Genomic DNA, 19505 nt, shown 5'->3' on the forward strand with positions numbered 1-19505 from the left:
CGTTCTTGCGCACGCCTTTTCTATCTTCTCTATTTTCCCAGCATGCCGGGTCGATGCTCCTCTCAATAAGCTTAAATGCCAGACGGGTTTGTCGGTTGCTACTGTCAGGTTCGTCCGCGATGCCATGTCTAGCATAGTCGACGTCGTGTGTGACCCAGATGTCCTGCCGAACACCCGAGATGGGAAAATCGACAATCCAATGCCACTCTAGGGAGGTCTGTCCACCATCTTCACCACCACCCGTTCTGCCCACCCCAGTGCCCCCGTAAGGACGACAAGACGGCTGGACACCCCAGAAGACTGTAGTAGGAAGGCTTGTCCCTGTTCCATCTGGTTTTTGGTTTTCTCCCGGAGCTGAGAGTGAAGGGTGTGATATGGGGGAGGTGAGGATGCATGGGGGTGTGGTGTTGGAGAAAAAAAGAACGGGTCCCGGGAAGCATATTGGACGATGGTGTTGAGCACGCCATTCTTGGCGTAAATGAGACGAGCGTTAAAGGATCCTCCCGATTCCAAAGGGATCAAATCGCACCCGCGCCAAACAAACACAAACAGAAGAGTCCCCCAGCTTTTTCTTGCTCTCTTTATGCAGCACGCGAGTACTCTCGGTGACTATGTCTCTTTTGGGGGGCTAAAGCCATCTTGGCAAATCTCTCTCTGGTCCTGTACCGGAGGTTCGCAGTTGGCATGGTCTTACAGTAAGGTTTCCGTAGTAATTTCTTGTCTCTCTTCTTAATGCTGGATTTATTCGTCGCATTCTCTGCCATCATCCACGAGCCTGCGCCCGCGCCCAGACATTGAAGCTTCTCTCATTGAGCGCCTCGATGGTGGTGCCTTGAGCTTGGTGTTGCTTGTTCAGTCTCGGCATCGCGGGAAGGCAACTCAGCTAGCCAGCCAAGGAGACAAGGGCCATCGGAGGGAAAACTCTTCACAGGAACAAAAACTAAAACCAGATTGAAAGTTGGAACGGCGTCTCTTGGTAAAGTCTTGGTCTCTCCACAAGCAGCAACTTGATCACGCGATATGAGAGGGGTTGTGACCGAGAAGCGGAGGCGAAAATCGGGAGAATGGGGGCAAAAGCCAGAACGTGTGCAACCACTTTTCGACCTTTGATATGTCTTGGAAACCGTCACTTTGACTTCATAAGACGGCAGAGTTTTCACACTTCTGATTGACTACCGAATGTGATATGTCGGCCCAGGACTCCCACTTTGGGACTATCACGAGACCGAATCGAGGCAATAAAATGGGACAGCGTGGGATGTAGCGTGTTTCTGCGTCCCAGCTGAACGGGAGAGACTCATGCTAGACACGCCTGCTGCCCGACGAAATGTCTTTCGACAGATGCCCGATCGAGAAACAAACTTGCTCAATCATGCCAACAGAAGCGAGATGTGGTCCATCTCGTCCGCTCCATCGACGCCGAGCGTCTGTGGTGTGTTTGTCTGCATGGATGTCCCTGGCATACGGCTAGAAGGGTCGATCATATGGCATATCCTCGACGTGCCTCGATGGCAAATCGTTCAACAATGATCTTCGCGGCTGCAAATCACGACGGCATCATCAGAAAGGCTAGGCGCCGCGGCGCCTTCAATGGTGACGGAAGTGGCCCAGAACACAATTGATCTTCGTCATTTCTCATCGCGCTTCGAGCGGTCTTTGACTTTTCAGCGTGAGAACTTAAGGGTAGCTCAGGCATCATAGGTGAATTTCAAAATGTCGCCATACGCTTGAGCCCTCCGAGCTTCGGATAGCTCTATGCCGGAAATACAATGTCTTTCACGCCTCACCCTTACATGCGCCATCTCGATCAGGTGTGTTCACCGACAGAGCCCGGGGTACGTAAAGTGGAATAGAAGACTTAAGGGTTGGAGATGAGGGTCAGATTATGAAGGCATCAGCGTTTTCTACTTTGGGTTCGGTACTGTTGGAGGGAAGTATGCATGGTCCACTGCAGAAGCTGCACGCTTTCATATCTCTTTTTGCAGTCCACATCCCGCGACTGTGTCATATATCGGGCCAAAATGTTCATGGAGTCTCCCGGAGGATTCGCCGTGGCAGGTAAGCAATTACTTGAGGAAATACTTCGACACACATGTCGACCACATCAAAGGTTTCGTTCGATTATCTGAGTGTCGAAGGCCTCTGTTCGCCGTGATATCGCTGCAAATCAGAACGACGGGATCGCCGGGACATCCAGCCTTCGCAGCATCGTTAACCTCACATGAGAGTTCTCGGCATTCGTTAGGAAGAGCTTCCAGACTGGGCCGCAGCAATAGGGCAGAAGAAAGAAGGCGCTATTATCGGATTGTGCCGGGAGCGGAAGCCTACGTTGGTACGCGCATGCAAACACTACACTGCAGAGACTTGAGGACCCCCTTGGTGGAAATCCCACAGTTCTGGACCCGATGGTGCATCGCATTATGCATCCGAACAGGGGCAACCTACGAGACAGAGACGGGCAAAGAGGCCGCTCGCTTGGCTGTACGGTCCCAAAAAGCAATCTGATCACTCTGCGCTGACCAGCGGCGGCGCTCAATCTTTGGCGACCAGGCATTCTGCTAAAATATGCCAAGAGGCCGCCTCGGTGTTTTCTGAGCACGTCATCGCCAGTCGGGCGAAGTAGGCCGAGTCCGCTCTGTTTTAGAGCGAAGTGTCCCAAAAAAAAAACCCCGAGGCCTTTCTGATGACAGCTTACGATGGTGGATACAATTTTTGATGACAATCTGCAATCCTATGGTCAGCAGTTTCGGAATGACTTTCCGGATGTCTGTTGAACGAGGCCTTCCGTTACCCGCTTCCGCCGGTCTTGGCGGGCCGCTCCGAGACCGGTCTCCGCCCCGTTACCCGGGCCTCGGTCTCCGAGGGATCATCCTCCTTCCTTTCCCCACCTCCCACTTTCCATGGAGATGTGAACCCCGCGACCTTCATCAGTGTTCGGTGCGGTCTTCTGTCAACGTACAACAAAAACGCTCGTAGCTCGCGGTGTTCAATCATGGCACCCGAACCGCGACACCTCCGTATCGGCGTCGATGTCGGCGGGACAAACACGGATGGCGTTGTTCTCGATCCCTCGCGCGCCTCTGAACCCGATAAGGGTATCATCGCGTGGCACAAGTCGCCCACAACGACGAATCCTAGCGAGGGCATCAACAATGCTATCGTCACAATGTTTGAATCCATCAAGATTGATCCGAGTGAGATCGCCAGCGTGACCATCGGCACAACACACTTTGTCAACGCACTCATCGAACGAGATGCCACTCGTCTGGCGCCGGTTGCCGTTATCAGACTGACGAGCCAGTTTTCCAAGCACGATCCGCCTTGCCTGGATTGGCCCGAAGATCTACGCGACCTGATTTTGGGCTACTATGCACTCTGTAAGGGAGGTCTAGAGGTAGATGGCACTTTGATCTCCGACATTGATCCCGAGGAAATCAAAGCACAGTGTGCTATCATTCGTGAGAAAGGTATTAGGAACGTTGTCGTAAACGGCATCTTCAGCCCTATTGATACGACCGAACGACAAGAAGAGCGAGCAGGCGATATCATACGCTCAGAAATTCCCGGTTGCACCGTCACCTGCTCCAAAGATGTGGCCAACCTGGGCTTCCAGGAGCGAGAAAACGCGGCCATCCTTAACGCAACGGTGTTGAACTTTGCCCGCAAGACCATCAAATCGTTTCAAAGGCCCATGAAAAGACTTGGCCTCAACTGCCCTGTCTTCATTTCTCAGAATGACGGCACCATCTTGTCAGGCGAGAGGGCTGCTGAACTGCCTATCCGGACGTTCTCTAACGGTCCGACCAACAGCATGCGAGGAGCCGCATATTTGGTACGGGACCGCCAACCAAGCGAACGTGCCGTCATGGTAGTTGATATCGGAGGCACGACTACCGATGTAGGCCTGCTGCAAGCCAACGGTTTTCCCCGCCAACAAGCTGCCTTTAGCGAATTCGCCGGCGTGCGCCTCAACTTCTCTTGTCCAGATGTCAAGAGCATCGGCCTAGGTGGAGGCTCCATAGTCCGGAAGGGCGCCGAAAAGCTTACAGTTGGCCCCGACAGCGTTGGTTACAGGATCAAAACGGAGGCACTGGTCTTCGGAGGGTGCACTCTTACAGCCACTGACTGCACCGTTCTCGCCAGCTCATCGTCGCTTGCCATCCCCATCGGAGACGCTAGCTTGGTCCAAGACGCTCTTGATGCCAATGCCGTAGCTCAGTTCACCACCATCGTCAAGCAAAAGCTCGAAAAGGTGATTGATACAATGAAGACATCACCCGAAGACATACCCGTACTCCTAGTCGGCGGAGGCGCCGTGATTGCGCCTTACGAGCTAAAGGGAGCTAGCGAGGTACTAAAGCCTGAATGGGCGGGCGTCGCCAACGCGATCGGCGCAGCCATTGCACGTGTCAGTGCCACCGTTGATACGGTCAAGTCGACAGAGTCCAGATCGGTCCAGGAAATCTTGGGTGAAGTGGAGGAAGAGGCCAAGGAGAAGGCCGTTGCTGCGGGTGCGGTTCCTTCGTCTGTTCAGATTGTGGATGTGGATACGATACCCCTGGCTGTAAGTGATTCCGGAAGTCTGGGATACATGGGATCATGTCGGCTGACGGAGGTAGTACATTGCCAACAAATCGCGCTTCATTGTGCGTGCTGCTGGCGACTTTGACTATTCTCGGACAGATCTTTCGTCCGTATTGCAAAGCAGCGAGGATGAGAACCAAGACAATGAGGTATCAGCCAATCGAGTCGTAAAGACTATCAAGTCTCACACGAGGGAAGAGATTGATGTCTTGACTTACAAACCTCTTGTCAAAGATCGAGTCTGGTACATCAGCGAGACCGACCTCGACTGGATCAGTATCGGATGCTATATCCTCGGCACTGGCGGAGGAGGCTCCCCATACTCCCAACAGCTCATCCTACGCGAGAAGCTTCGCAAGGGCGCAGTCGTCAGAGTCGTGAACCCCCACGATGTACCCGATGATGCCCTCGTCGGCTGTGGAGGTTATGCGGGGTCACCCACGGTAGCCATCGAGAAGAAATCTGCCGATGAGATGCAAGAGGCCCAGGAGGAGATGTACAAGAACTTGGGCACGCCCGCCACGCATATGATCTCCGTCGAGATTGGCGGCGCCAACGGTCTGCAGAGCATGATGATCGGCTCCAGCACCAATATGAATGTTCTTGCAGTTGACGGCGACTGGATGGGCCGGGCGTATCCGACAAAGTGGCAGACGACGCCTGTGGTCTTCAACGAGCGAAGTCCTATCTGGACGCCCGTGACTATGAGTGACGGGAATGGGAGCATCGTCACGATGTCGCGGGCGTCATCTGATAAGCAGGTTGAGCGGGTTATGCGTGCGGCACTGGCGGAGATGGGCTCGCAGGTGGCTGTCGCTGATCCGCCGGTGACGGGAGCCGAGACCAAGAGGTGGGTGGTCGAACATACCATTTCTCAGTCGTGGCGAATTGGTCGCGCTGTTACGAAGGCGAGGAAACTTAATCGTGTAGACAATGTTGCGGAGACCATTATTGAGGAGTGCGGCGGCCACGGCTCGGCCAAGGTTCTCTTCAAGGGCAAGATTGTGGGTGTCGAGAGGGTGCTCAGGAAGGGTCACGTCTATGGGGAGCTAGTCATCGAAGGCGCTGATATCTGCACCTCAGATGAGCCAGGGGAAGGAGAAACCAAACAACGGTTCACGGGGTTCGTCAAGATTCCGTTCAAGAATGAAAACATCGCTGCAATCAAGGCTACATCTGCCAGATCCGGGCCCCACGAAGTCGAGACAGAGAAGCAGGAGGATGTCCTAGCCATCGTGCCAGATCTTATCGCGGTCATTGATGCGCAAAACGGCGAAGCCATTGGAACACCAGAATACAGATACGGACTATTGGTCATTGTTCTGGGAATCGCGGCCAGCGATCGGTGGACTGGCTCTGCGAGAGGTCTTGAAATTGGTGGACCTGAAGCTTTCGGATTTTCTCACCTCGAGTATCATCCGCTGGGCAGCTTCGTGAAGCCTCAAAGTGTCATTGATGAGTTCAACACAAAAAGCTGAGGATGAGGTAGTTAGTTGCACTTACAAGGTCTTAGTAGAGTAGCACTAGAGAGAAGCGTATGCAGAGAAAGACATCGGGTCGGTCATTGACTCAACCCTGATCTAAGCTTGCAGCTCGCAGTGCCCGTGTAAGTTGCGGGCATGAAGAAGTATCCGGGACAGCTTTGTCCAATCAAATGGCCGTGACACGAACCTCTTCCAAAGTTTCCGCAAGAGCCCTGCCCGGATCACATTCAGGTCTGGCATCTCGTTCGTTTGGCCTCCGATGGCATAGTCAAACACCAGGAAACTTGGAAAAAAGAGGAACGTTTCAAAAAGGCACAAAGAGATCGGACAAACTGTCTGCACAGCCTGAGTCATTTCTGCGATGGAAAGTGACGCCAAGATTCTCGAGACTGCATAGAGAAAATATGCTGCGAGATCATCGTAAGAAGGTCAACCCGACTTCAAATCACACCTCTGATGCCACAAGTCGACCGCTGCCTAGGTCATAGAGCGAACTCGATGGTGTTTACGGCGGGACGAGACTGTAATAATCATCGGGATAAGTCGACTAAGGTAGGCGGGTAGATACCTGCCACCATGTAGCTGGAAACTCAGCCGTAGTTCGTCCAATTTGCATGCCTTCCATCCACAGCTTCTCGAAGCAGAAGTACGACGACGGACTCCTCGAAGTAACGTCCGTCTTGTCGGCAGACAGGCAGGGTGGTGGCCGTCAATCCACCCCCACGGACCGAAGCATCCTGACTCGGGAGGGAAACAAACGACGAGAAACGCCCAATTCGAGTGAATGTGATTGGAAAAAAGGTTCGTTTCTGATGTGAAACGGTTGGGTTTGCGAAAGATACAGGTCTGCCAGTGCCTGCTTCCCGCCCCAATGTTTAAGTTTCTCTTGCAACTGTCGGGTCCAAGCGGGCTTTCGATCAATGCGACGACGGGACCGAGACTACATTATTCGATTGCCGCGTGCGACCTCAGCTTATTGAAGCATCACTGAAGCTAGCTGATTCAATGCAACCATCAAAAGGTAATTGGCACAATTAAAAGTTTACACCATCCGGTCCATGACAAGTCCTACTGCGGGGTTGAGATCGCAGTACACGATGGCCGGTTTTCGCCGTTTACGCCATGATGTTTAATGGCCGCCTCAAGCTGGCATGAGTGGCATGCAGGACGTTCTCAGCAGAGCTCGGAGGAAACTCTACTGAACTTGAGACTAACTTTAGCTTTGACGTTTCGTCACGTGTTGACCGGGACAGCCATTTCCTACTTGTATGATAAGGGATGATGGGAAAACTTCAACGCAGTTATTGCTGCGGACTTTAGACTTCATTCGTCGTGCAGGTAGTGAACGCATCATCAACCAAGAGTCACGATGTGGAGCGAGTTGTGGTCTTTCCATGGCGTCGCGGCGATATTCCGCTGGTGGCTTATGCCAGACACCTATCTGCCTTCACTTAATCACGCAGCCTCACATGTAGCTCACGACGCCGTACAAGCTGCATCGAACTGGGTATCCGGCTCATCCTCCACCGACTTGACGAACTCGGCCGCAGTCGAGGCCCTAGACGATTTCGATGCTCTTCAGTACGTTGATCCTCTCATCGGCTCTAGGAATGGTGGCAATGTCTTCGTGGGAGCGACACTACCATATGGCATGGCAAAGGCATCTGCGGATACCAACAGCAGCTCGAATCAAGGCGGCTTCACTCTGGATGGGAACCCAGTCACTGGGTTCTCGACAATGCATGACTCCGGTACTGGCGGACAGCCTTCTCTGGGAAACTTCCCGTTATTTGCATACACAACCTGCCCCAGCGGAGTCATCAACTGGTGCACGTTTCCGAAAAAGGCGAGGGCGAAGTATGGGTACTTCAACCAAAAAGACGTAATTGCAAAGCCGGGACTCTTTAACATCACCTTGAAAACCGGCATCCGGGTGGAAATGACGACAACAGAGCGAGCATCTCTCATAAGGTTCAACTTCCCCCAAGCAGGACAGCCTCTCATCCTGCAAGACCTCTCAGATCTCGGCGACACGAGACAAGATAACGCAACGATCAACGTGGACGCCAAATCAGGACGCATCACAGGCAACGCGCGCTTCCAGCCGAGCTTCGGCAGCGGTACCTTTGTCCTGCACTTTTGCACCGACTTCAATGGCGCCGAGATCCTCGATACGGGCATCTTTGCAGACAGTCGTGCGAGCACAGAGGTGAAGAACATGACTATTTCGCGGTCTATCAATGGATATCCCTTACCCGGCGGCGCTTTTGTGCGGTTCAAGTCTGCGGACCAGCCCATTACCGCGCGTGTCGCGACTAGTTTCATCAGCGAGGAAAGGGCGTGTGAACATGCTGAGGGTGAGATTTCTGATTACAACTTTGAGAGGGTGTCAGGCGAAGCGACAGCAATATGGCGCCGTAAGCTCAGCCCCATTAAGATCAACACCGATCGCGTGGATGAGTCGTTCGCGCGGAACTTTTACAGCGGCATCTACCGGACCATGGTCAACCCCCAAAATTACACTGGCGAGAATCCCCTTTGGAAAAGCGATGAGCCGTATTGGGACTCATTCTACTGCCTGTGGGACTCGTTTCGCTCCCAGATTCCGTTCTTGGTGATTATCGACCCAACTTCGGTTGCGCAAATGGTCAGGTCACTCATCGATACGTACGTTCACCTCGGCTGGCTTCCGGACTGCCGCATGAGCTTGTGCAAGGGGCTCACTCAAGGAGGATCAAACGCGGACAACGTTCTGGCGGACGCTTATTTGAAGAATATCACCGAGGGAATTGACTGGGATCTGGGCTATGAAGCGGTGAAGAAGGACGCGGATGAAGAACCGTTCGACTGGAGTGTCAACGGCCGTGGTGGAATGGACAGCTGGAAGAAGCTGGGCTACATTCCCGTTCAGGACTTCGATGTCAAAGGCTTCGGAACTTTGACTCGCAGCGTCTCACGAACGCTTGAGTACAGCTACAACGACTTTTGCATCGCCTCAATGGCAGACCGTATGGGCCATGGGGATGACAGAGAAAAGTATCTTGCCTCGAGCAGTAACTGGCGTAACCTGTACAAGCAGGATCAGAAGTCAGCCTTCTTCAACGGTACCGACACAGGCTTCAGAGGATTCTTTGAGCCCAAATTCCTGAACCAGACTTGGGCCTATCAGAACCCCCTGAACTGCAGTAATCTTGATGGGCAGAGCTCGTGTTCGTTGCAGAACAACGGCCCAGAAACATTTGAGAGTAGTCTTTGGGAGTATGGCTTGTAAGTCGAGATAAAATGTGGTTGGCCGCTGGAGCCTCGACTAACTGACCTTAATAGCTTTGTTCCTCATGACCAAGGAACGCTCATCAACACACTTGGTGGCCCGGACGCCTTCGTTCGCAGGCTCAACTTCTTGCATGACCAAAACATCACCTACATTGGCAACGAGCCAGCTTTCCTCACAGTCTTCCAATACCATTATGCCGGTCGTCCAGCTCTGTCTGCAAGACGAGCTCATTTCTACATTCCTTCATTTTTTTCACCTGATCCAGCCGGTCTTCCCGGTAACGATGATAGTGGTGCGATGGGATCTTTCCTTGCCTTCTCTATGATGGGTCTGTTTCCCAATCCCGGGCAAGATGTTTATTTGATCATACCACCCTTCTTCGAGAGCATCGAAATCACGCACCCACAAACGGGTAGAACAGCGAAGGTCCGCAACATCAACTTTGACCCGCAGTACCGAAATATCTATATCCAAAAGGCGACTTTGAACGGACAGCCTTATAGAAAAAGCTGGGTTGATCACAAATTCTTCACCGAGGGTCAGGAGCTGGTACTTACTCTTGGCCGACGTGAGAGTGACTGGGGAACGAGGGTCCAGGATCTCCCACCAAGTTTGGGCCCGTACCTAGGATTCAACCGCACGTTCCCTTCCAATCGTACCAGCACGAGAATTGTAGAGACGGGGGTTGTAGATACGACATACAAGAGCGAGTTCGGGCATACGGTGGCGGACTTGAATGTGTAGAGTGGTGAATGAGTCAGTAACTAAAGCGATCACTATGTATAGACTCCTTGCTTTAATTGGGCAGCTGGAATACCTCTTCTCAGTTCGTTTGTCAAATTCTATGTGCGAGCGAAGTGCCAAATTTCTAATTTCTTACTGCATATCAAGCACAGATGCCTTTAATCTACCTGTCAACTATCACTTTTACCCAACCTCATTTGTCAAAGTGACAGCCCACCCGCCTCGAACGCCACTTTTCGTAACTTCAAATTGAGTGACAGCATCCCTTAGGCCCAGTCGATCGCTTTCTGGCCATACACTTCACTCTTCTTTGTTGGGATGTCGTCAAACAATGATGCCTTGATAAGCGCTTTGCCGGGAATCGCCTTTGTCGTAGTCTTCACAGGACTGGAAAACTTGTCAGGACACAAAGGAACGGGCCGTCTAGTTGATAGCCTTACCTTCCGCACTTTCCGCAGAAGCATCGCTAGATGCATTATGTCAGAGGTGGTTTCTGTCTTGAAGAACAAGTTTTCAACTGACTTGAATAGTATTTCCGGAATCAGTGTTCGAGTCCTGGTACTCTTTCAGCGTGTTTTGGCTATCGTCGATCTCCCATTCGCCGTCATCGACAAAGAGGTTCATGGAGAAGGCTACATGTTTCCATCACAGTCAGACTACCTTAGCTGTATCGGGAAATTTCGGAGTTGAACGTACGACCACCAGCACGTTTGCAGTTTGAACTGATGTTTATTTCGCGTCAATTCATCTTCAGAATGCCAGGTGGGGTCAATGGGTATGGTGGACTTACCAGTGACAGATGACGATGTTATCTGGCTTCTTGTTGACTGTGACCTTGACCGAGCCACAATTGCAATGACCTTGGTACGGCGCCATATTGGTCTAACTGGTGATGCAATTGTTTTCAATCGAGAAAATGTTGAGTGTGTACGGGATTGATGTGTGGGGAAGTCGTTGTGGAAGCTGAGATGTTCTTCTTGGGATACTTTCCCCAAACTCCAAACACCCTTTTCATCGGACGATGACGAATTGAGTAGACTTACGTCAGGGTTCACTTGCTTTAAAGATGTCGAGCGTTTCCCGAAGTCTAATCCGGTCGGAGTTGGGGGGAATGCTGGCTTTCCTAGTTCCGGAAGACAAGGGAGCTTAAATTCCTAGTTCCGAAGCGGATCTCAATGTGGGGGAAGAGGGGTCATGATGTCGCACGGCGGGCCCCTCGATCGAGCAGCAAGCCGTGTGCCGTTGCGTATGTCCCTTTGCGATTATTCGAGATCACATACCGTCACGCTGTTGGACATGTTTCACTTGCGGACCTTGGCTGCGGGAATTTTCACCGCCTTTTGATGCCGTGGAACCCCGCTACTCTAGTACGACGGGCAAATATTCGGCAAGTCGTAATCTCGTTGAGCTTTCATTGTTCGGCGATACCTCAAAACTGCGTTTTACATGTCGCCAACCCTCCTCAAGTCCAGTCACTCCATCTGGAACCCTTCCAGTACACAGCCCCATCATGCTCAAATTGCGGCCCTTCAGCCTCGATAATGTGTCCTAGCTCGCAGTGGTCAAATTGCACACGAGTCTGCTGGATGTAGAACTCGTCGAAGCGCGGTGCGAGGGCTTCAAGCAGACTGCCGACGTTTCCTGTAGGGTGGAGGGCCTTCCATGGCTGCGAGCAGGTCGTGCCCTTGCAAGACTTGAGAACGAATAGGAGGGAGTCGAGTCTGGGCAGGACCTTCTTGAGAGGGTAGCCAAGAATGGTTGCGCGTGCTGCCAGGGCAGCTTCATCGGTGTGTAAGAGGTTGTGAAGCTGACCGGGGTCGGTCTAGATTGGAATCAGCATGACAAAGTCTTAGAGGATGACTCAATCATCATTCGTTAGTAAACTTACAGTCATATCGTAAAGCTCGTGCTCATTGGTGCACCAAACCGAGTAGTAAAGGTTGTAGCCCTCGCCGACAACTCTGAGTGCCTTGTAGGTGTTGTTGAAGATGCGCTTTGTATCATCGCCATTGAAGCCGAACTTGCTCTCAGTGATGGCCCAGCCCCAATACTCGACATTGACATGCTCGCGGGTGAGTGGAGACTCAGTCAGGTCCGTTGCCGAGAGCGGGATTGGCGCTCCATCAAAGTCGGCTCTCAACGGCGCACCCGCTAGTGATAGGATCGTAGGGACGAGGTCAACATGCGCCGTGACGGCTTCAGTCACGCCTCCCTTGGGAACACCGGGTCCACGAACAATGAGAGGGATGTTAATGTCCTCCTCGTACCCGCACTCCTTACCGGGCTGCAGCCGGTGCTGGCTAATGTGGTAGCCGTTATCTGTCGTGTAAAAGATGTAGGTGTTGTCCAAGATACCATGGTTCTCTAATCTTTCCACGAGGCCATCGACAAGCTCATCGACTGCTTGCAGGGCACGGAGACGTCCTTGGTAGTGCTTGTCGTTGTATGCCACGTTCTCATCCGTCAGCTTGGGCTGGCGGCGAATCCAGTCGGCGCCAGAGGGCTTGTCGGGATTGAAGTTCTCCGTTCTCGGGACCTTGGCGTCCTCAAAGAGGTGTTGATGTCGCTTGGCAGCTAACGGGATGCTGACTCGAAACTTGTCGTCAGATACGGGAACGTTGTCGTCTGGGCCCTTGACGGGAAGAAGGATACTGGAATTGACGTTGCTGTGCGGGGCGATGGGAGCAATGCCAATGAAGAAGGGCTTGCCAGCGTCGACGGCATCATCAAGGAATCCGTAAGCCTTTTCTGCCACCAGGTCCGTTGAGTACTCGCCGAGATGGTTGACTGGCTTCTCATGGTCACGCTGGAAGGTGGCGTTGTAGTAGTCGTATGTGTTTGGGTCAAGGAGAAAGTCCTGAGACAAGGTCAGCAGGAGAGATTGGTTGTTAGTCAAGCAGGACGCTCACAGAAGAGTTCCAGCCCTTCAGATGAGGGCTGTCATAGTTCCAAACAGTATGGGCATTGAACATTTTGCCTGTGTAATAGGTGCTGTATCCGGCTTTTTGCAGCCAAATCGGCAGGTAGTTTTCGTTATGGCCATTCTTCACAAAGATGGGGAAGCCGCCTGCAAACCCCAGTCAGCTTTGTGTTCATGCACCTCGACGCCAGTCCATCGGACTAGTGGGTGGATGAGACTATCTTACCATATGGTGGGTTGAGGTCGGTGACGTTGGTGTTGTGAGCCAATTTGCCCGTCCACAAACTTGCGCGCGATGGGCAGCATACAGCTGTCGTGCAGAAATGTTTCTTATACAGTGTTCCTTCTTCGATGAGCCTCTTTTGAATCAGCGGGATGTATTCCAATGAGTTCATGTGCAGGTCTTGGTCGTCAGTCAAGACGAAAACGATGTTTGGCCGTGAAGAAGGCGATATCGCATCCCGGTCGGGGCCGACAAGGGGAGTCTGAGCGTCGCCATAAGCTGCAACATGGCCGCTGAGGAGCAAGGCCGCCGAGGCCAACGCTGACGTCCTGAACTGCATTGCGATTCACTTCGATTGAACCTTCTCGCTCAATTGATCAATCAATTGAATGCGGAAGATAAATATTATCGCGCAACCCTCAAGGACGAGACTTTAAGAGTTTGGCTGTTAGCTAAGCCGACTTCCCAACTTCCGGCGCTACAAACCGGGCTCGCCGGATGGGAGAAGCGCCCTTCCGTGCGCGAGTTCCGATGACGTGCTCCGGCCCCAGCATCGCAACAGCTCAAATTATCCACACCGTCCACCGACAGCGGAGACACAAAACTACGACAACGCTATCTACCTTAGGACCAATGATGCGTATCAGTGTCGACAGAATATTTGCGGTCAAGGAGCGAATCGCATGTTGTATTTCACGTCACCTACGCCAAATCCGTGTTGAGATTCGGTGTACGATGCTCCCGGGACTTACTCCACAGTACCTACCTAATTGCAGTACTATTAATGACTGGTTTATGCATATAATATCTCTTTTTGACAGAAGGACTCAGACAGGTAATAAATCATTGGGCAGGTTTTATCATTGTCTTGAATATTTTGAAGTAGATTTTCGAGAGTTTCATCGCAAAGTCGAGAAGTAAGGTTGGTAATCTTGGCCTCAATCCGCTAAGTTGCGCCTAGCTATAGTTCCAAGGAGATAGGTAGACCACCGCCTAGGGACTTTGACCCGACAAGATCTTTTCTCTTTCTGTGCTTTATTAGGCGCGAATTATCTGGATCTACTAAATTATACCAAGACTGCCCGAAACCTTCGTCTCCTTCGCTGAAGTCTACTCCTTCCCAACGCCCAACAGCCACCGCATCCCCTTCATCGTATTCGGCCCCAGCTCCGCAGGCGAGTCTTGAGGCGCAAATATAGTCCAGCCTTGATGTCCCCAGTCAGGATAGTTATCAACTCTTGACTCAACCCCATTATCCTTCAGAACTTTTGCGTAAATCAATCCATCATCTCTCAACGGGTCTCGATCGCCAACTTGGATATAAGTCTTTGGTGATTTCGGGATAGCCTCAGGATCGTTGAAAGGCGAGTACCATGGCGACTCAATTTCCGCCTCCAGTGCCTTCGACACATCGTTGATGACAGCGGTAGTAAAAGTTGGGCTCCACTCGGCGTTGGTCTCGCGGGAAACCCACTCCTTGGCATACTTCTCCGGCACAATTTCCTTGACAAGCAAGAACGGGATACCCAGAAGCGTACCGGTAATGCCCAGTCCCTCGACACCAGACCTCTGACTAACAACCGCGGCAATATTCGCACCGGCAGACCACCCGCCAACGACAAAGCCCTTGCTGATATCCGCTCCGAACCGACTAGCGTTCTTCGAAAGCCAGACAGCTGTCTCCCACCCGTCCTTGACAGACCTTGGAAACTTGTTCTCAGGCGCGAGACGATACGTCGCGTTGACTACCACAGCGCCAAACTCGAGTGCGAATTCTCGAGCGGGGCGGGTCGTCGGCTCGACGCCGGCAACGATGAAACCGCCACCCGGCCAGAGCAGGATGAGAGGCCTGTCCGCCTTTGACTCGTCTACACCGCGCGGGCGGACAACTTGAAGGTTGATTTTGTAGCCATCGGGTAGGGTTGCAACGTCGTGAAATTCCTCAAGGGACTTGTCAAGTGGAGGAAGAGCGGCCAGGAGGCTTTGGAGGAGTTGAGGTCGGGTTTCCCGGGACTTTACGAATGCTTCCATGATGACAACGTATGGCGGGTTTTCATGGACGAGATGAGTTGTGACTACCTTAGATAGGAGGTACAATACTGAACAAGATTGAACAGGTCAGAGAAATGGGGGGGGGGAGGAGGGGTTTTAGAAGAAGATATTTCGGCTTTCCTCGCGGATTTGTCGTATTCAAAATCCGAGTCGTACCGCCCCCGCCCCCATGGATGTGGATCCGGGGAGAAGTTGAGAACGCGGGGCGTCGGGCCAAGTCCGGCGGCCGGAATGCGACGTCGGAGGTGTCTAAGAGCATTTGAGTGGTTCGAATTGTCACGACGGGTCCGTTGACGGGTCGTTCTGCACCGAAACCGAAGTTCCTTGTCGTTGGTCTGACATGGTGGTACGGCAATAATTACCTTCGGATCCGGAAATATGGGCTGCCAAATCTACACAAACGCTTTACATGGGTCTGCCATTTTCACTAAACCTGCTGCACGTTGTCGTGAAATGCTGTGCTGCCATCACATTGTGTTCACTCAGCCATGATCCTTTTTACTACCAATAACTGATGAAAGGAGCCCTGACTAGTCTCCACTATCGTCGAGTATGCTAGCTAGGTGATGGGAGAAGTCTTGAACCTCGCTCATGGTACAGGGTCCCTCGGAGAAGGACACGACTCTACAGGAGTAGTATTTCATCCAAGGGAAAATTAACATGTAATTTGATACCCACCACAAGAGTTCGGATTTGAGACAGGCAGATTCGGGGGGTATCATTCAGTGAACGATGACAGCGCTCAACGCAGGTAAGTACTTCTCTAGAACAACCCCGCCGGAGACATCTTGTTACTGCTACCTTGCGTTTTGGAACTGCTAAGGGAACCTTCACTAATCCGTCTGCAGTTGTCGTTGCCTCATATCTCTGCAGAGCCTCGTAATTTTCGTAAGCCACTTCCCTAATCATGCTCAAAGTTATCTGCAAGGGGCAGATTCGACATCAATAGCGGATGGCATCTCAAGCAAAGTAGGTTCTAGAGATTTATCCACATCCTCAAAAATACATTTCATTAAAGTGGTGCAAACATGAAGCGAAACAAACCTCATCGAGATCATTCCAAAATAACTTGATGGCAACCATACCAAGTGCAATTACATCTTGAAGACATCCAAACAGAAAAAAGTATCAGATCCTCTTCAATTACCCATCACGACACAAGGAAGATGACCTGGTTGCCGAGCCAAGTCAATGCAGCATTTGAGGCAAGCTGAAGCTTGAAGCACACCAAGCTCGGCGGTCTTTGGCCAGGCAGGAAACACCGCCTCACTTGCCCATCTAGCCACCTCCGATGACATCAAACCACAAACAAGAAGCTGCTCAAGTTGATTCCCACGCAAAGCATATACCAGCACCTCTGTAGCTTCTCGTCGGCGTAGCTTTGCGATGTGGAAACCATTCAAAACCACATCCTGGTCGTGTAACAACGTGTATGACCCGTCCTTGTCATGATTGCATCTTGGAACGGCCCACTGAGAAAATATATGATCCACGCAAAACGTCAAGGATGCGGTTACTGACCTTGACGTATTTCCAGTCAAGTTCAGTCTAACGAAGATGGCCGTCTCATGCACCGATACATCCATGGTGATCCTAGTTTCCGGTGGTCTGTGACTAGGCTCCAGCGTGGTCTTTCCCGCCAAGGAGACACCCTCCGCCGTCTCGTTCATTGGGCTCCCAACGCGGAGTGTTTCTTCCACGATAACGTTGCGAAAGGTCCCGGCCACTGATGCCCGGCCGGGCTGAAGGCGGATGAATCTGCCGCACTCGTCGAAACACTCATTTTCCATTACGCATTTGTAGTCGATGGTGAAGGCTCTTCCTGAGACTCCCAAGATTGTATTCATTCCTCTGATTCTCGAAGATGCATCCGCTTTTTCGAACCAGTGAAGCTCATAGTCACAGCAAACCAATTCCCCCAGGTGATAGAATAAGTCGTGATGCTCCACCCTTATGGTCGTTTTTCTACCTTCCTGTTCGCTCATGTAGACTTCTTTCCTATGAAGATTTGATACGAGGATTTCGCTCCAGTTCGTTATGAGATCTCCCGCCATAACCTTCTCCTGTACTCTTACTTCGGCGGCATCGAAATTGCAGAACATGAGTGCGATGGCCGTGGCTGCAGTGCAGTGAATCAACCTTCCAACAACCCTGCAGACGCAAAGGGGGCTTGCAGTCCACTCGAATTCACGGCCTTTGAAGTCGCCGTCCCTCTGATGCGAAGGACAGGAATCAGCCAGTATATTTAAAGCCTTGGGGTCAAGAAACCAGAGTCCTTGGTATTCTATCCCCTCTGATACCGATCTCGGAGGCGGTCCAAGGTACTTTTCCTGGCCTGGGGGAACTTGCTGATGAGAGTTGACGTCAATACCCATCGTATTCAAAACGCCCTTCAATGCCCTCACGCCATCGAAGAGGCCATTAACACAATTGACGCGAGTATAATGATGATCAAGCCGGATTCTGCTCAAAATGTCTAAGGAAAGACATCTTATGCCAACTCGAATAGATGCAGCAATTTCGTTGTCAATCTCTGGCCTTTTGAGGAACTGCGCCTCGAGAGCCTCTCCGAGCAAATAATCGACGATCAAGAATGATCTATCGCTTACTCCTTTGAAGTCTTCTTTGACACGTACAATGTGACCATCGGCCTGTGAAAATGGATGGAGAGCGGGTGGAACGGTGGACTCATCATCGAGTTGGAAGAGACAATGCCCGTGATCACCTCCGCTAGCCCAGACAGTAGTTCGGTTGAACCGAACTTCCACAGACATGCCAAGTATATGGCTCGCAAAGGCTGGGAGCCATGATCCGTGCGTCTTAAGTGCCATGTAATCTTTTTCGTTCCTCTGAGATGTGTGAATGAGTTGTTTGATAGCGCCCGCTAGGGAAGCAGCGCTTCCAAGACTTTTGAGTCGTTGAACCAGGGCATCCGCTCGCTGGAGGCTTAGCAGTCCGTCGTTCCCAACGGTATGCCTCATCACTCTTTCCGCAGCATTCGTGATATGATGGACAACTTTCGCGAAGCCGAGGTCTTGGGTAAAGGGGGCCAAGTAGTTGACTAGTCCCTTGAGGACATCTACACTTGGCAGCGTGTCGATTTCAAGCCCAAAAATTGCCATCACCTCGGACAGACACTGAGAGGCAGCAAATGCCTGACTACCCGTTCCGAGAGCGCCGATCAGAATGATGGCATTCGCCCCTGCAACAGTCCGAGCCAAATCTGCCACTGGTGCCGAGTGGCCCCAGCCAATACTGAGGGCTTTGAACAGAACTGATTGATATGTCTTTTTCGACATGATGTGGGCATGTAATGAGCTCTGTTGCAAAGCTTGGATCGGAATACGCTTTCCCAGCTGAACAGCAGCCCACATAGCATACGTGTCAACGCCCCCATCACTGAGCGCCTTGAGCAGTCTTCCGGTCAAGACATGTCCCAGAGAGGCCGTGTTCACGACGTCGGCTTGGAAGCTAAAGCCTACTTGATCGGACATGGTCGGTCGTGACTCGCCGTCTGTTGCGTGGTTTCCGGAACTTCGCTCGCAGTCTCCGGAGCCCAGCGGACGCTACCTAGTCGTAGTAGTAGGAGGAGACTGGAAGGTCGTTTCCCAGATGAAAGATTGGCGAATACAATGAAATATAACGGTTTTCCAATGGGCTATCCTTGGCGAAGTTTGATGATTTGGGTCCTAGGTTTCCAGCGAGTGATGTGAGTATGTAAAAGAGGGGTAAGATAGATTCAGGCTGAGCTGAGCCGAGCAACGGCAAGAGCATCTTGTCACATATTACCTATCTTGCTGCGTCTCGGGGCATCATATCATTGGCCGGTGATATAATTGAGGACTTGGTATTCCACCGCGGTCAATCATGAGTTCTACAACACCCACTAAGCGCGTCTTCTACGAAGCTTCACCCTTTCTGCAGCACATCACTATGTCCGTGGTTTATCGCAAAATATCTATAGAATAGTGTAAAACTGCTAATCATGAATATGGACATGCTAACTTTCCTTGGTCTGATCTACAAGTGATATTATTCAGGTGACTTGTAGACTTTGCAAGGAAGACTCTATGTTGTGGCCGGGCTTTTGAGCTGGGATTGTACCTCTGTGACCGGAGAACGTGACACCACGGAAAACAGAAGGCAAGCGGATGTCATCGCCGAAACACCACACTTGCGTTGGAATTGTATAGATACTAATCGAAGATGAGAAATCGCTTATGA

At 51.7% G+C, this 19505-nt stretch overlaps 6 protein-coding genes across 6 annotated transcripts; 2 read left to right on the forward strand and 4 right to left on the reverse strand.

The window, feature by feature from the left end:
• The first annotated feature begins 2921 nt into the window (after positions 1 to 2921).
• BDP55DRAFT_682866 (uncharacterized protein) lies at positions 2922 to 6168 on the forward strand. Its single transcript, XM_060576295.1, has 2 exons — positions 2922 to 4564; positions 4620 to 6168. Exons 1-2 carry the CDS (start codon positions 2993 to 2995, stop codon positions 6060 to 6062), a joined length of 3015 nt encoding a protein of 1004 aa, XP_060423159.1. The 5' UTR covers positions 2922 to 2992; the 3' UTR covers positions 6063 to 6168.
• A 1326-nt stretch (positions 6169 to 7494) lies between these two features.
• On the forward strand, positions 7495 to 10086 carry BDP55DRAFT_698403 (family 92 glycosyl hydrolase; the record flags this gene model as incomplete). The annotated part of the gene is made up of 2 exons (XM_060577779.1): positions 7495 to 9335; positions 9393 to 10086. 2 exons carry the CDS (start codon positions 7495 to 7497, stop codon positions 10084 to 10086), a joined length of 2535 nt encoding a protein of 844 aa, XP_060423160.1.
• A 133-nt stretch (positions 10087 to 10219) lies between these two features.
• On the reverse strand, positions 10220 to 11111 carry BDP55DRAFT_398483 (Mss4-like protein). Its single transcript, XM_060567269.1, has 5 exons — positions 10877 to 11111; positions 10783 to 10808; positions 10609 to 10718; positions 10527 to 10552; positions 10220 to 10473 (listed from the first exon to the last, which is right to left on the reverse strand). Exons 1-5 carry the CDS (start codon positions 10960 to 10962, stop codon positions 10353 to 10355), a joined length of 369 nt encoding a protein of 122 aa, XP_060423161.1. The 5' UTR covers positions 10963 to 11111; the 3' UTR covers positions 10220 to 10352.
• Positions 11112 to 11548: 437 nt separating this feature from the next.
• On the reverse strand, positions 11549 to 13569 carry BDP55DRAFT_565306 (sulfatase; the record flags this gene model as incomplete). The annotated part of the gene is made up of 4 exons (XM_060570408.1): positions 11549 to 11908; positions 11975 to 12943; positions 12996 to 13153; positions 13233 to 13569. The coding sequence occupies 4 exons, from the start codon at positions 13567 to 13569 to the stop codon at positions 11549 to 11551; spliced, it is 1824 nt and encodes a 607-aa protein (XP_060423162.1).
• Positions 13570 to 14257: 688 nt separating this feature from the next.
• BDP55DRAFT_682877 (Alpha/Beta hydrolase protein) lies at positions 14258 to 15392 on the reverse strand. The gene has a single exon (XM_060576296.1). The coding sequence runs from the start codon at positions 15258 to 15260 to the stop codon at positions 14340 to 14342; it is 921 nt and encodes a 306-aa protein (XP_060423163.1). The 5' UTR covers positions 15261 to 15392; the 3' UTR covers positions 14258 to 14339.
• A 2773-nt stretch (positions 15393 to 18165) lies between these two features.
• Positions 18166 to 18775, reverse strand: BDP55DRAFT_734161 (uncharacterized protein; the record flags this gene model as incomplete). The annotated part of the gene is made up of 2 exons (XM_060580171.1): positions 18166 to 18216; positions 18266 to 18775. 2 exons carry the CDS (start codon positions 18773 to 18775, stop codon positions 18166 to 18168), a joined length of 561 nt encoding a protein of 186 aa, XP_060423164.1.
• Between the last annotated feature and the right edge of the window lie 730 nt (positions 18776 to 19505).

The sequence above is a fragment of the Colletotrichum godetiae genome, assembly GCF_030913485.1.
Source record: "Colletotrichum godetiae strain CBS 193.32 chromosome Unknown BDP55scaffold_74, whole genome shotgun sequence".
NCBI lineage: Eukaryota > Fungi > Ascomycota > Sordariomycetes > Glomerellales > Glomerellaceae > Colletotrichum > Colletotrichum godetiae.

Excerpts from the sequence above, each read along its gene's own strand:
- BDP55DRAFT_682866 (XM_060576295.1), top strand. The coding sequence starts at position 2,993 with ATGGCACCCGAACCGCGACACCTCCGTATCGGCGTCGATGTCGGCGGG. Across the intron at positions 4,565-4,619 it reads TGGATACGATACCCCTGGCT|TACATTGCCAACAAATCGCG; the intron begins GTAAGTGATTCC and ends TGACGGAGGTAG.
- BDP55DRAFT_398483 (XM_060567269.1), bottom strand. The coding sequence starts at position 10,962 with ATGGCGCCGTACCAAGGTCATTGCAATTGTGGCTCGGTCAAGGTCACA. Across the intron at positions 10,719-10,782 it reads CTGCAAACGTGCTGGTGGTC|CCTTCTCCATGAACCTCTTT; the intron begins GTACGTTCAACT and ends GGAAACATGTAG. Across the intron at positions 10,553-10,608 it reads ATTCCGGAAATACTATTCAA|CGATGCTTCTGCGGAAAGTG; the intron begins GTCAGTTGAAAA and ends TAATGCATCTAG.
- BDP55DRAFT_682877 (XM_060576296.1), bottom strand. The coding sequence starts at position 15,260 with ATGGAAGCATTCGTAAAGTCCCGGGAAACCCGACCTCAACTCCTCCAA.